We start from the raw sequence: 12005 nt of genomic DNA on the forward strand, positions 1-12005 counted from the left end.
CAGCAAGAAATTAGGCAGGCAAATAGTATGTTGGCCTTTATTGCAACGGGAGAGTTGAAGTAAAAGAATAAGGGATGTAGAAATTTTTCTTGGGCAGCATTGGATCTGCCACCCACAATACTCTGTGCCTGATATTCAGTTCCATTGCAGCTAGCAGAGTTAAATATTAGGCGCTCTGTATACTGTGGGTTGCCCAACCAATATTGCCCATTTTGCACCACTGCCTGAGATAAATTCCTAATCCAAGAAATCTTGATGCAGTAATGTAGGGCTTTGCTGAGACCACACCTGCAGTACTGCATTTGGTTTTAGTCTTTTTACCTAAGTAAATATATACTTGTGTTAGAGGCATTGAAACAAAGGTGAACTAGATTGATTCTGCATATAATATGATTGTTCAATGCGGAGAGATTGAGTAAAATGGGCCAATATCCTGTGGCGATTAGAAGAATATGACAGACGTTCTTATTGAACCATATAAAATTTATAGAGTGTTTGACAAGGTTGTTATTGTTCCCTTGGCTGGAGAGTCTACAACAAGGATCATAGCCTAGGGATGATGGGTCAGCTAGTTAGGACTGAAATGAGAAATTTCTTCACTTAGCATATTGGGAATCTTTGGAATTCTCTACCCTAGAAGGTTGTGAATGTTTAGTCATTGAGTATGTTTAAGACAGGGTTTGATAGATTTTTGGCACTAAGGGAATCAAGGGATATAGGGATCGAGCAGGAAAGTGGAAATTATGTGGAAGTTCAGACATAATCTCGTTGAACGGCAGACCAGGTTCAGTGGACCTACATTAGCTCCTATGTATTATACTCTGATTATGACCTATATATATATTCCTTGACCATTGGGAAGTTCTGACATCAAAAAACAAAATCATTTGTACATGTTCAATTATTTTTGTGATGGTGCTATGCTGTGGAATTTACTCCTTTGTAAACGTCAGATTCCTTAATATGGGAGTCCCTGACAAAGGCAGGCAATATTACTGCTGACAACCATTTCTTGAAGCTACTTGTAACATACATATAGCATCAAATTGAAAAGTCCAGATATGCAAAAAAAACCTGTGCAGATTTTCAGGCTCAGGCTCAAATAGTTTTGAAATGTTTCTGTTTTACATCAAGTGGTAGACAAATTATTGAAGGCAGCAGATTATAAAAAGTAAACACCTTTTGACTTCAGACATCTTCAAGATTATTTTCAAATGTTCCTTTTACTCTATACTTGTTAGTTGAATCTATTAAGAATGATTTGGCACACACTGCTGAACCAACACAACCAAAAACAGGCTAATTGACGATTGTGTGGCTGTATGTAGACCATACTGTTTACAAAATGCATATTGCATTCAGCTATGTAGCAACAATGACTGCACTTCAAAGTAACTTGATACATGAAATGTCTTCCACAGGCATATAACATTATATAAATTCCAGGTCATTAGCTATAAAAATATAAGAAGGAAATAGAATGGATGGAGACAGTTTAAAGCAAGTTAGAATAAATTACTGTGCATCTGGGAGGGATGAACTAGGAGGGATCAGAAGTTTCAGTATCAGGAGTCGAAAGTTGGTGCTGGTGGAAGACCAGCGAAAAAGTTGGGGCCAAGTTCACCCCTGCTCTAGTGGGTTGTGCCACAAGTATTTAATAGCCATCAGGCCCATCAAATGGATGGCAGCTCTCTGGCCCCAGCAGTCCCAACAGGAGTGGGACTGCTGTGACTTCATCGGGTCCCTGGCTATGAGGAGCCTTGGAGTTGGAGTGAAAGGCAAATGGCAGGTGTGGGGTAGTGGGTATCCCTGGGGCCAACTTAGAAGGCCCCCAGCGAGGGAGTTGGGTGACCGCGGTGGACAGGAGGCCAGAGGGAAGGGGAACCCCTAGTGGCAGAGGGCATGGAAGACCTGGGGGAAGGCTCTCTGATGGGCCCAAAGGCCCATTAAGAAGATATCTCTCTCCACTTTCCTGCCACCATCCCACACAGTAAAAGCTGCCACTGTGAACACTCTTTCTCACTCTTGGTGAAAACCCACCAGCCAAGGGATGAGGCCCTTGGGACTGTTAATTGGCCACTTAACGGTTTCAATTGTCCCATGGCCAAGCAGGCCACCCAAAGCCTCCCCCATTGCTGGTAAAATTGCAGCGGGGGAGGCAGAGGTATAGTGGTCACTGTACTGATAATCCAGAGACCCAGTGTAATACTCTGGAGACCTGGGTTCAAATCCCACCACAGCAGATTGTGGAATTTGAGTTCAATAAATATCTGGAATTAACATTCTAATGATGACCATGAAACCATTGTTGATTGTCATAAAACTCCATCTGGTTCATTAATGCCCTTTACAGAAGGAAACCTGCTGTCCTCAACTGATCTGGCTTATATATGACTCCAGATCCACAGCAATGTGGTTGACTCTTAAAAAGCCCCCTGATTAGGGATGGACAATAAATGCTGGCCTAGCCAGCAACACCCACAAGCTAAACAAAAAGCAGGGGTTGGCAGCTGGCATGGTGCCCATGACATTTTACAGTCCCCCCCCCCCCGCCCCCACCACCACCACCACCACCTGTCAACCCACCCTCAGGTTTTTTGTTTAGCTTGTGGGTGTTGCTGGCTAGGCCAGCATTTATTGTCCATCCCTAATCAGGAGGCTTTTTAAGAGTCAACCACATTGCTGTGGATCTGGAGTCATATATAAGCCAGATCAGTTGAGGACAGCAGGTTTCCTTCTGTAAAGGGCATTAATGAACCAGATGGAGTTTTATGACAATCAACAATGGTTTCATGGTCATCATTAGAATGTTAATTCCAGATATTTATTGAACTCAAATTCCACAATCTGCTGTGGTGGGATTTGAACCCAGGTCTCCAGAGTATTACACTGGGTCTCTGGATTATCAGTACAGTGACAATATCTTGGAGAAAAAGTAATTAAAAACTGATTAAGAATAGAATAGAATAGAAGATGAGGAGTAATATAAATGAAAGCTCAAGGGAAAGACCAGCATTTTATTGCCCATCCCTAATTGCCCTTGAGAAAGTGGATGCTATTACATTCACCTGAAATTGGCAGAACCAGTGAAAAGAATCAAATAATTTTAAGCACTAGGCTAACAAAAATAAATTTGTGCCCAGGATGCCAATGGCACCCAAAGCAGAAACTTTACCCCCAGGAGTCCACTGAGGGACCAGATAAAATTTATCATCAGAGCCACAGAGGGACCTGAGGAGGTGTAAACAAGTTGGGCAGTGCTGTTGAAATCACACAGTGACTGCATTTGATTTCAGTTCCAAGCAGATATATATAATCACCAGATTTTCTTTCTTTCACCTTTCAACGCTCAGTTGACTTGTAGTGCAATTACATGCTGTGTTGCAAAACCAATATGCCTTTAACTGATGATAGAGTTATTAACAGGTCTTTTAAAAGCTACTTACCTAAGGACATAAATGGAACTGCATCTAAATGTTTAAGACTTCTAAAATAAATCTTGCCATGTCAGAGCCTAACAAGAATTTTCAATACATTTTTGAAGAGGATATTGGGGCCAACTCAATTGGAAGGTTATTCTAACCTACCCAGTGAGAAATTAACAGAATATGGTTCACCACATATTTTATGCCCCTGTACAACTTTATTTTTCATTAAAATTACAGGTTAAAGATATAATTGTGTCTCGCCCAGAGCTCGAGCATTAAAGCAGCATTCCGCATAATTATTTTGTGGTAGGATGCCCCATGCCAAAAGTGCTCAAAAATGGTGAATATAACAGACGTATAGGATCTCAAATGTGAAATAATTGTTTTTTTTTAGTCAAATAATCCTGTTACTTCCCCCCGCCCCTTCATCCTTTGTCATGATTAAAATGTGTTGGGGTGTTACATTAGGGTATTCTAAATATTTCTGTTCTTGTCTCAAAGCTTAGATAATGGTCGCTTGCTTGAATTTCTGGTAAATCAAGGGGAACATTTGGAGGAAAAGGTGGCTTTTTACATCCGGGACACCTTGGAGGCTCTCCAGTATCTACACAACTGCAGGGTTGCTCATTTGGATTTGAAGGTAGGACTTTACCCAAATAAACAAATCAATATAGAATCCTTATATATCCTTTTCAAATTTATATTTTTTGAAATTTTGTTGTACCGTAAAACTTTTGCATTTAAACTTAGTGAACAAATGGACACCAGAAGATTGTCTTTGCTCAATTTGTTTGGGCAAAATGAAGTTAAGTAAATAATTAAAATGATGCTAGATGAACTAGTTCCTTAATGCCAGCAACACAGCAAACAATAAATGCTAGTGTCAAATCTTAGCTGCTTATTGCATTATGTGTTCAGTCACATTATATACCTTTTTGCTTTTCTTTTGTAAATTTTCTCCTATGTCCTGCTTTTCTGTCAAAGATATCCTTGCTAGGTTGGAAATTCTTTGCTAGGTTGGTTCCATATTCACCATTCACATCCATTTCATGCAACATATTTGAGCTGAGACAGTAAGTACTTGTAGGAAATATGGCAATGGAGGGCATTACAGCTGAACCTGATTATAAGACTATTTTTCAACAACAACTTGCATTGATATAATTCTTAGTCATGTAAAATAACATGTCAGAGCACAAAGGGGATAAGAGGATGCTTAGAAGGAAACACAAGATATTTGGAAGAACAGAAGATATGACTGAAGGGAATTTTTAAGAGGCTATTGAAGGAAAGAGTGATAGCAAAGCAAAGTGCCAAATAGCGGTGGTAGAGTGGCTGACAGATCACGGCACATGGTGGAGTAGATGAAGCAGCAATGCAAAATGAGAGGAGTTGAGAGAGCGAGTAGGACCCTAGAGCTGGGGATGGTTGCTGAGGTAAGATGGAGGGAAAGCTTGGAGAGATTTGAAAACATGCAGAAGGAGCATGACATTGACACACTGGGTAGTAGAGCTGGTAGGGTACTCTCTTCCATAACCCCATTTCTCCATGATCTTTTTATATTCCTCCATTGCAAACACTTATCCTTTTCTATTTTAAATGTTCTAGTTCCTGCCTGAATAGTCATTTGTGATGAAGGACCAATGCTATAATATCCCTTATTCCAAAAACCTTCATTAGTTTTATCCCTCATTTCATAGAGTTAGAATCTTAGGTCTCAAAACTTCTGTTTCCCATTCATATTTTACTATTTATCATAAGAAAGTCCTCGTTTCACTCACCCCTTTACTGGCTGCTCCTCTTTCAGTGCTGCTCAAATTCAGCATTGTTGATATTGCTACTGGTTCTGCAAAAACTGCTGGGCTCCACCCCAGTCACATACTCCAGTCTCCCTCTCTTCCCTGGTCCAGTCTTCTTCTCTCTTCTGTTCAAGCCCCATTCTCCTGACTCATATTCCCCAGTTTCCCTCTCTCACCAAGACCCATTCCTGCCTCCCATTTCCTGTCGACCCTCTCTCTTCTATGGTCCCCCTCTCCCAAAGATCCCATTCTACAATCTCCAGTCTCCTAATCACCAGTTTTTTTTCTCTCTCCATATTTCCTTCCTCCAACTCCAAGTCTGCTGACACTCTCTTTCAACCACCAAACCCCTTATTTCTAGCCTCTTTTCACTCACATCTAACCTAGCCTCACAAATGTCCGTTTTTCTCTCCCTCACCAATCTCCTGGATATTTCTCCACCAGCCAATCTGATTTCTGGTCACCACAAAGCCATGGCTGGCTCTCTGTGGCACTAGCTGGCTCTATGTGGAGCTAGCTGGCTCTATGTGGAACTAGTTGGCTCTATGTGCCACTTGCTGGCTCTATGTGGAGCTAGCTGGCTCTATGTGGAGCTAGTTGGCTCTATGTGGCACTCGCTGGCTCTCTGTGGAGTGAGCTGGCACTATGTGAAGCTAGTGGGCACATCATAGAGAAAGGGGGAGCTGCTGTGTGGCAGGATATTGTAGGGCAATATCCTCCCAGACTGTTAGCAGCATTGGCTAGGAGATTCATAGCCCATTCTGGGAGACTCCTGAACAAGCCAAGGGAATAGTAACATAAGCAGACTTGAATTTTGGCAGTAGAGGACAGATACATGAGTTGGAACTTCCTTGCAAAGAATGAAGAAAATCTTTGAGATGCCTTTAAATACTAGAAATCTGTTCAATGCCAATGATTGATGATAGCCCTGGAGGCAGATGTCTGCTCATCTGAGGAATGGAGTTTCCTATAAGATGATCTTTGGTTATTTCTGCAGCAAGAGGCAGAGGAGGATGTAGGAAATTATAAATTATTGGACCTATTGCTCCAATACAGTATATAAGCCCCATTTAGGCTGGAAGTCAATAATTTGCATTCACACAGGCCTAAGTAAACAATACATGTAGCACTGTTTCAGCTTTATTAATAAATATTTTCTCTTCTAACAGCCAGAAAATCTATTGATTGATCTTCACACACCTGTGCCACGTGTCAAGCTTATAGATTTGGGTGACGCTGTTCAGATCACTACTTATTATTATGTACATCAGTTGTTGGGAAATCCAGAATTTGCAGCTCCTGAAGTAATTCAGGGAACACCAGTTTCACTAAGTACGGACATCTGGAGCCTTGGGGTCCTCACTTATGTGATGCTAAGTGGGGTGTCTCCCTTCTTGGATGAGAGTGTAGAGGAGACATGTATGAACATTTGTCGACGAGATTTCAGTTTTCCTGATGAGTATTTTCAGGGAATCAGCCATGTTGCCAGAGACTTCATAAGGGCCCTGCTTCAGGGAGATTTCCGCTGGAGACCCACAGCTGCCACTTGTTTACAAAATCCTTGGCTACATCCTCAGAATGACAGCTACTCCACAATCCCACTGGATACCTCACGGTTGGCTTTGTTTATTGAGCGCCGCCGACATCAAAATGATGTGCGTCCTGTCAGCAATGTGAAAGGTTTCTTACCAAGCAATCTTGGATCAAGGATGTGAAACAATAGTGAACCTGTACATAATGAGTCACTATCTTGCTGAACAATGCATTGTGAGTAGTTGCACTTCACATTGCTGAAATAGTGGGGCTGAGCACAACTTGAATAGATTTGAACAGGTTTATGTTACAATAGAATCATATATATAGAATGTTTCTGAAGTATTATCCTTGGCGAACCAGATGAGCAAATTTCAATCTATTTACTTTAGATTGAGTGCAAATGTTTTAACCCTTTGAGAAATGAATATTCTTTGAAGTTTTAAAGAGCAATGAGTTTTGTAATGCATATAACAACTGCAAAATTAAACTCCTCGATATTTCACATACTGAATGTTGTAAAGTAGATGCCAAGAAAATGAAGACAATTACATTAGTAATCATATATTCTAAACAAAATAAATTAGATGCTTTAAATTATTTAGTTTAATAAAGCAATGTTGTTTTCGCTCTTGAAAAGTTAGCAGGCATTCTGTGAAATCCAAATTTAAGTATATGCACTACAGATGAGCAACCTCACTGGTACCTGCGCATTTTGAGAAATTCTGTCCATATAATTTTCTATTCCCTGGTGGCAGAGGACCCACTGTCTTACAAAATGCAGAGCTGCCAATGATGCCTCCTCTAGTAGCACACGTTCATACAATGGACTATATGGTCTAGTGAAACATTATCAAAAAAAAACTTTTTTTATAAATTCAGTTTTCTCTCCTTGGGATCTGGGAGGCCTCAGGTACTTCACCCAAGTGCCTCTCTTCATGTGTGAACCTAGAATGTTGTGTGTCGACAGGCTATTATAGCCAAATAACTGTATACATGCTTTCCAATTGTAATCAAAGGATAGCAATCAAGAGCAGGAATGCTAGCTTTCTTTTCCTATTTTCATCTTAGCTCACTGGCATTCAGGTTAATATCTACTCCATCTCTACTTCTGCCCTAGTGTATACCTAAGGGCAGATATAAGCCCGGTTTATATCTGGGTTGCAATCATTAAACATGGCACTTTCCTGTTTTGTGTGGTTAGTACTATACCTTGTGATGCCTTTAACTCACCAATATGCCACTTAAAACAAAACCAAATTCCCCCTACGTCCTTCTGAAAGCTGCATTGTCCTGGTTAATTTTCATAATAGTTATTTTATACTAGTACAATTAAAGGTGAACAATATTATTCTGATTGATAAGAAGCATGAAAATATGATTGTCAAACATGAGAAATTGGAAACCTACCACTATTTATCATACCCTAAAATTACCCTTACTTGCATGCAAGAGCATCTACTTGCAAGCTTAAAATTCTGGATTATGAAAAGCCTTATTAAACATTTTTTACGTTCATTCAATTTTATGAAGGGAGCCATTTTCACCATTGTTACACCCTGAACTGGAGTACTAAATTATGCAGACGTAAGTCATAACATAACATTTAAGAAGTATTTGGATGTGCACTTGCGATGCCATAGTATACAAGGATATGGGCCTAGTGCTGGAAAATGGGATTAGATAGTTAGGTACTTGTTTGACTGGCACAGATTCGATGGGCCAAACGGCCTTTTTCTGTGCTGTCGCCCTCTATGAGTCCTGTGTCCATTCTAGTCAATTTCCTAATTGGGCATATGGCTGAAACTGCCATCTGAAGCAAGTAAGAACTTAATTGCCTATTAAAATGGTTTTGGGGTGTCATTCATATGATTTCTTGGCATGCAAATTGCCTATTAAAATGGTTTGGGGGTGTCATTCATATGATTTCTTGGCATGCAAGGAATTACTTCAGCTTAAGAAATGAAATGCAGGTGGAAGCTCCTTTCCCAAAGCAAACTGGGCTAGGAGATCCCAGTGGCATCATTGCAATATGTAAATTGGCATGTTGCAAAAGTTCCTCATGCAGCTCCCAGCCCACTTCAGCGGCCTTCAAACAGAGGCTTGCATGCTGGGCTGCACTGTCACTTGTTTAGAGACTGATGCATGCACTACGGTTACTGTTCACTTCATTTTTACTTGCCACTTTTAATTGCCTATCCTGTCAGCCTTGTGAAAGGCTAATAATGGGCCAGTAGGCCTTTTGAGGTTCTCCAGAGAATTTCACAATTTTCATCCCCATTCATTATATCTGATTTATTTGTGATTTTCCTCTTCCCATCATCAATGTGCTCTTACATCAAAGTCTGCATCTGTTGACCTGTGGTTGTAAATAATTATGCAAATAAGCCTACACCTGAAAATTAAATGTTGCTAATATTGACCTTCACTTGGCATTTGGAATAATGTTTAAACATTTAGAATTGATGTTCAACTGTAGGCTAAAATCAGCCCCAATTAATTTTAATAGTGGGCCAGATTTTGCGATAAAAGTAACAGTGAGGCTATCAGTGCTCACTCACTATTATTAAGAAGCAAATCAGACAGAAACTGGCTGAAGTATACTGGGGATATTATGTTAATGGGGTAAAGTAGAGATGCAGTGACAGACACTTAAGGAGATATTCCATAGCATTTAGCAAAAATGCACTCTAGTGGAAATGAAAGACTCTAGGAGAAGGGTGCACCATCTATGGCTAACTAAGCAAGTTAAAGATAGTATCAAATTGCAAGAAAAAGCATACATTTCTACAAAGATTGGTGGTAGGCCAAAAAATTGGACAGAATTTAAAAAAACAGCAAAAAATTACTAAAAATTAAAGGAGGGAGAAATAGAGAGAAAGCCATCAAGAAATGTAAAAACAGATAGTAAGAGTTTCTACAAGTATTTAAAAAGGAAAAAAGTAACTAAAGTGACTGTTGGTTCTCTAAGGAGTGAGTATGGGGAATCAATGATGGGAATTAAGGAAATAGCGGAAGAAATAGTTTGTGTTTGTCATCACTTTAGAAGACAAAAATTACATAAGAATATAGAAATAGGAGCAGGAGTAGAACATTCAGCCCTTCGAGCCCACTCTGCAATTCAATGAGATCCTTGCTGATCTTCACCCTGAACACCATTTTCCTGCACTATCCCCAGAAACATCCCAGAAATACTTGTAAACCAAGAGGTGGGTGGGGGGGAAGGAACTTAAAATAATTACTATCACCAGGGAAAGGGACCTGGGAAAATTATCAGTCCCCTGGACCTGATGACTTCATCCTAGGATCTTAAAAGAAGTGGCTGCGGAAACAGTAGATGCATTGATTGTAATTTTCCAAAATTCATTAGATTCTGGAAAGGTCCCATCAGACTGGAAAATAGCAAATACAACTCCTCTATCAAGAAAGGAGGGAGATAGAAAGTAAAAAACTACAGGCCAGTTACCCTAGCATCTGTCAGAGGGAAAATGCTAGAATCTTTTATTAAAGATATGCATAGGAGGGCACTTAGAAAATATTTGTGCAATCAGAAAGAGTCAACATGGCCTTTTGAAAGAGAAATCATATTTAACTAACTAGAGGCAGGAAAGTAGAGCTGAGGCTATGATCTTATCAAAAGGACCAAATGGCCAATCCTCCTAATTTGTATGTTCGTATGTATGTATGTAGCAACTTCTGCAGCCTGTACATGCGCAACATGCAGTTAAATGCAGAAATCAGGAAATTGTTGTGTGAGTTGCCCTGCTCCTCCAGAAGCTCTCTATAACAGAATCTTGCTGAGAGATCACATACGTGGAATGGTGTGAAGTTGTGGTACTTACTCACTAGATGCCCCTAAACATGCCCGAAAAAGTTAGGGCTTGTCCATTCAAGTGAATTTTCAAAAGTGTGATCAGTCTTGATTAGTGTGAAGCAAGCTCTTTGGCACTGAAAAATTACTTTTACAAGTGTGGAGTCTCAATTCTTCAGCTTTTAATTATTGTTTAAGATTTAAAAAGGGAAAAAACAGATTTTTTGTCGCTCATCTCATTCTTAGTCCTATGTTTCTTTCCCTCTCTTTATTTCACTCTCTATACATGATTTAATTTTGAATTAAATGGCAGAATTTAACCAACCTCCAGGTGGTGGGCTGGGAGGCAGGAGGGAGGCATGTTGGGATGCAGTCCTGCTGCCAGGGCATTTCCCAACAGTGGACTGCGATGCAGATCGGCTGCTCACTCCAAGGAGGAAGGCATACGCTTTACATACTTAAAGGTCCTATTAAGAGCTATTTTAGGGTACCACCAATATTTTGCCAAACAGCAGAGTACCCCTCACAACCCTGTGGAAAAGCTGCCTGTTTAATGAAGGCAGTCTCTCTGCAGCCCCATGGGTGGGGTTGGTGGCTATCAGAGCCAAAGCCTTCAAGGCATAAAGAGGGGAACCACAGGCAGGGAAGGCAATCCCCCTGGTCCCAACAATCACCCAGATGGATTTTCCCTATAACTGTTGGCTCCCTGAATTTTAAATTTTTTTTAAGTTTACCTGCTGGAGGCTTAAGGCCTCCTGCATGCCTCAGCAACAACTTCCTCAGCTGATGGCGCTGCTGAGGATTCAGAGCTGTCAGCCCACTGACTGGGCCAGCAGCATCAGGAGCTGCCTGCCATCCTTAACTGTATGGTGGTCCTGCAAGGAGCCAATGAGCAGCAGAGGCTTCCTGTGGTAAACTCACCAAGCCTGAGCTAAAATTCAGGCCACTATTTGAATTTGCACTTGCTGGTTTAGAGTCCAAGGGCAGAATTTCTAGCTTGGCATGTGGGCGGGTGCCCCACCTGCTCGAGTGTAAAATAGTGCATAATGATGTCGGGCGAGCGTCCCAACATCATCCCGCTCTTGCGCGACATTTCAGTTGGCAGGCATGTATGAAAGTCGGAAACGTGCCCGCCGACAAATAAGAGGGCAATTAAGCCCATTAAAGTTCCAATTGACTCTGATTTTTTGTGGTCAGTCCAACCTTATGGTTGGTAGACAGGCAGACTTTGCATTTTTAATGAAACCTCATCCAAGGGCAGGATGAGGTTTCCATTTTAAAAAATATGTTTGGACAGAATTTTCATCATCTGTATGTTCAAATGACTGATTCTGATGTGTGGATATTTTTTTGTGGATTTTTAAATCTTTATTCATTTGCTTTTAAATTCTTCAGCTCCATGAGGCAGCTCCCGCCCCCACCCCGGCAGCGCTG

General features: G+C 40.8%; 1 protein-coding gene across 2 annotated transcripts in view; it reads left to right on the forward strand.

Annotated features, from left to right (window-relative positions):
* The window catches only part of kalrna (kalirin RhoGEF kinase a), a 1007899-nt gene extending 1000767 nt beyond the window's left edge, over nt 1–7132 (forward strand). Inside the window, exons 59-60 of one of the 2 annotated variants that reach the window (XM_041200492.1) lie at nt 3930–4068; nt 6397–7132. In XM_041200492.1, the coding sequence (XP_041056426.1) occupies nt 3930–4068; nt 6397–6942 (685 nt within the window). In that variant the 3' untranslated portion in view covers nt 6943–7132. The remainder of the gene's footprint in view (nt 1–3929; nt 4069–6396) is intronic. The other variant, XM_041200491.1, reaches the window with a different exon arrangement.
* The last annotated feature ends 4873 nt before the right edge of the window (nt 7133–12005 follow it).

This window comes from Carcharodon carcharias, chromosome 12 (assembly GCF_017639515.1).
Source record: "Carcharodon carcharias isolate sCarCar2 chromosome 12, sCarCar2.pri, whole genome shotgun sequence".
Classification (NCBI taxonomy): Eukaryota; Metazoa; Chordata; class Chondrichthyes; order Lamniformes; family Lamnidae; genus Carcharodon; species Carcharodon carcharias.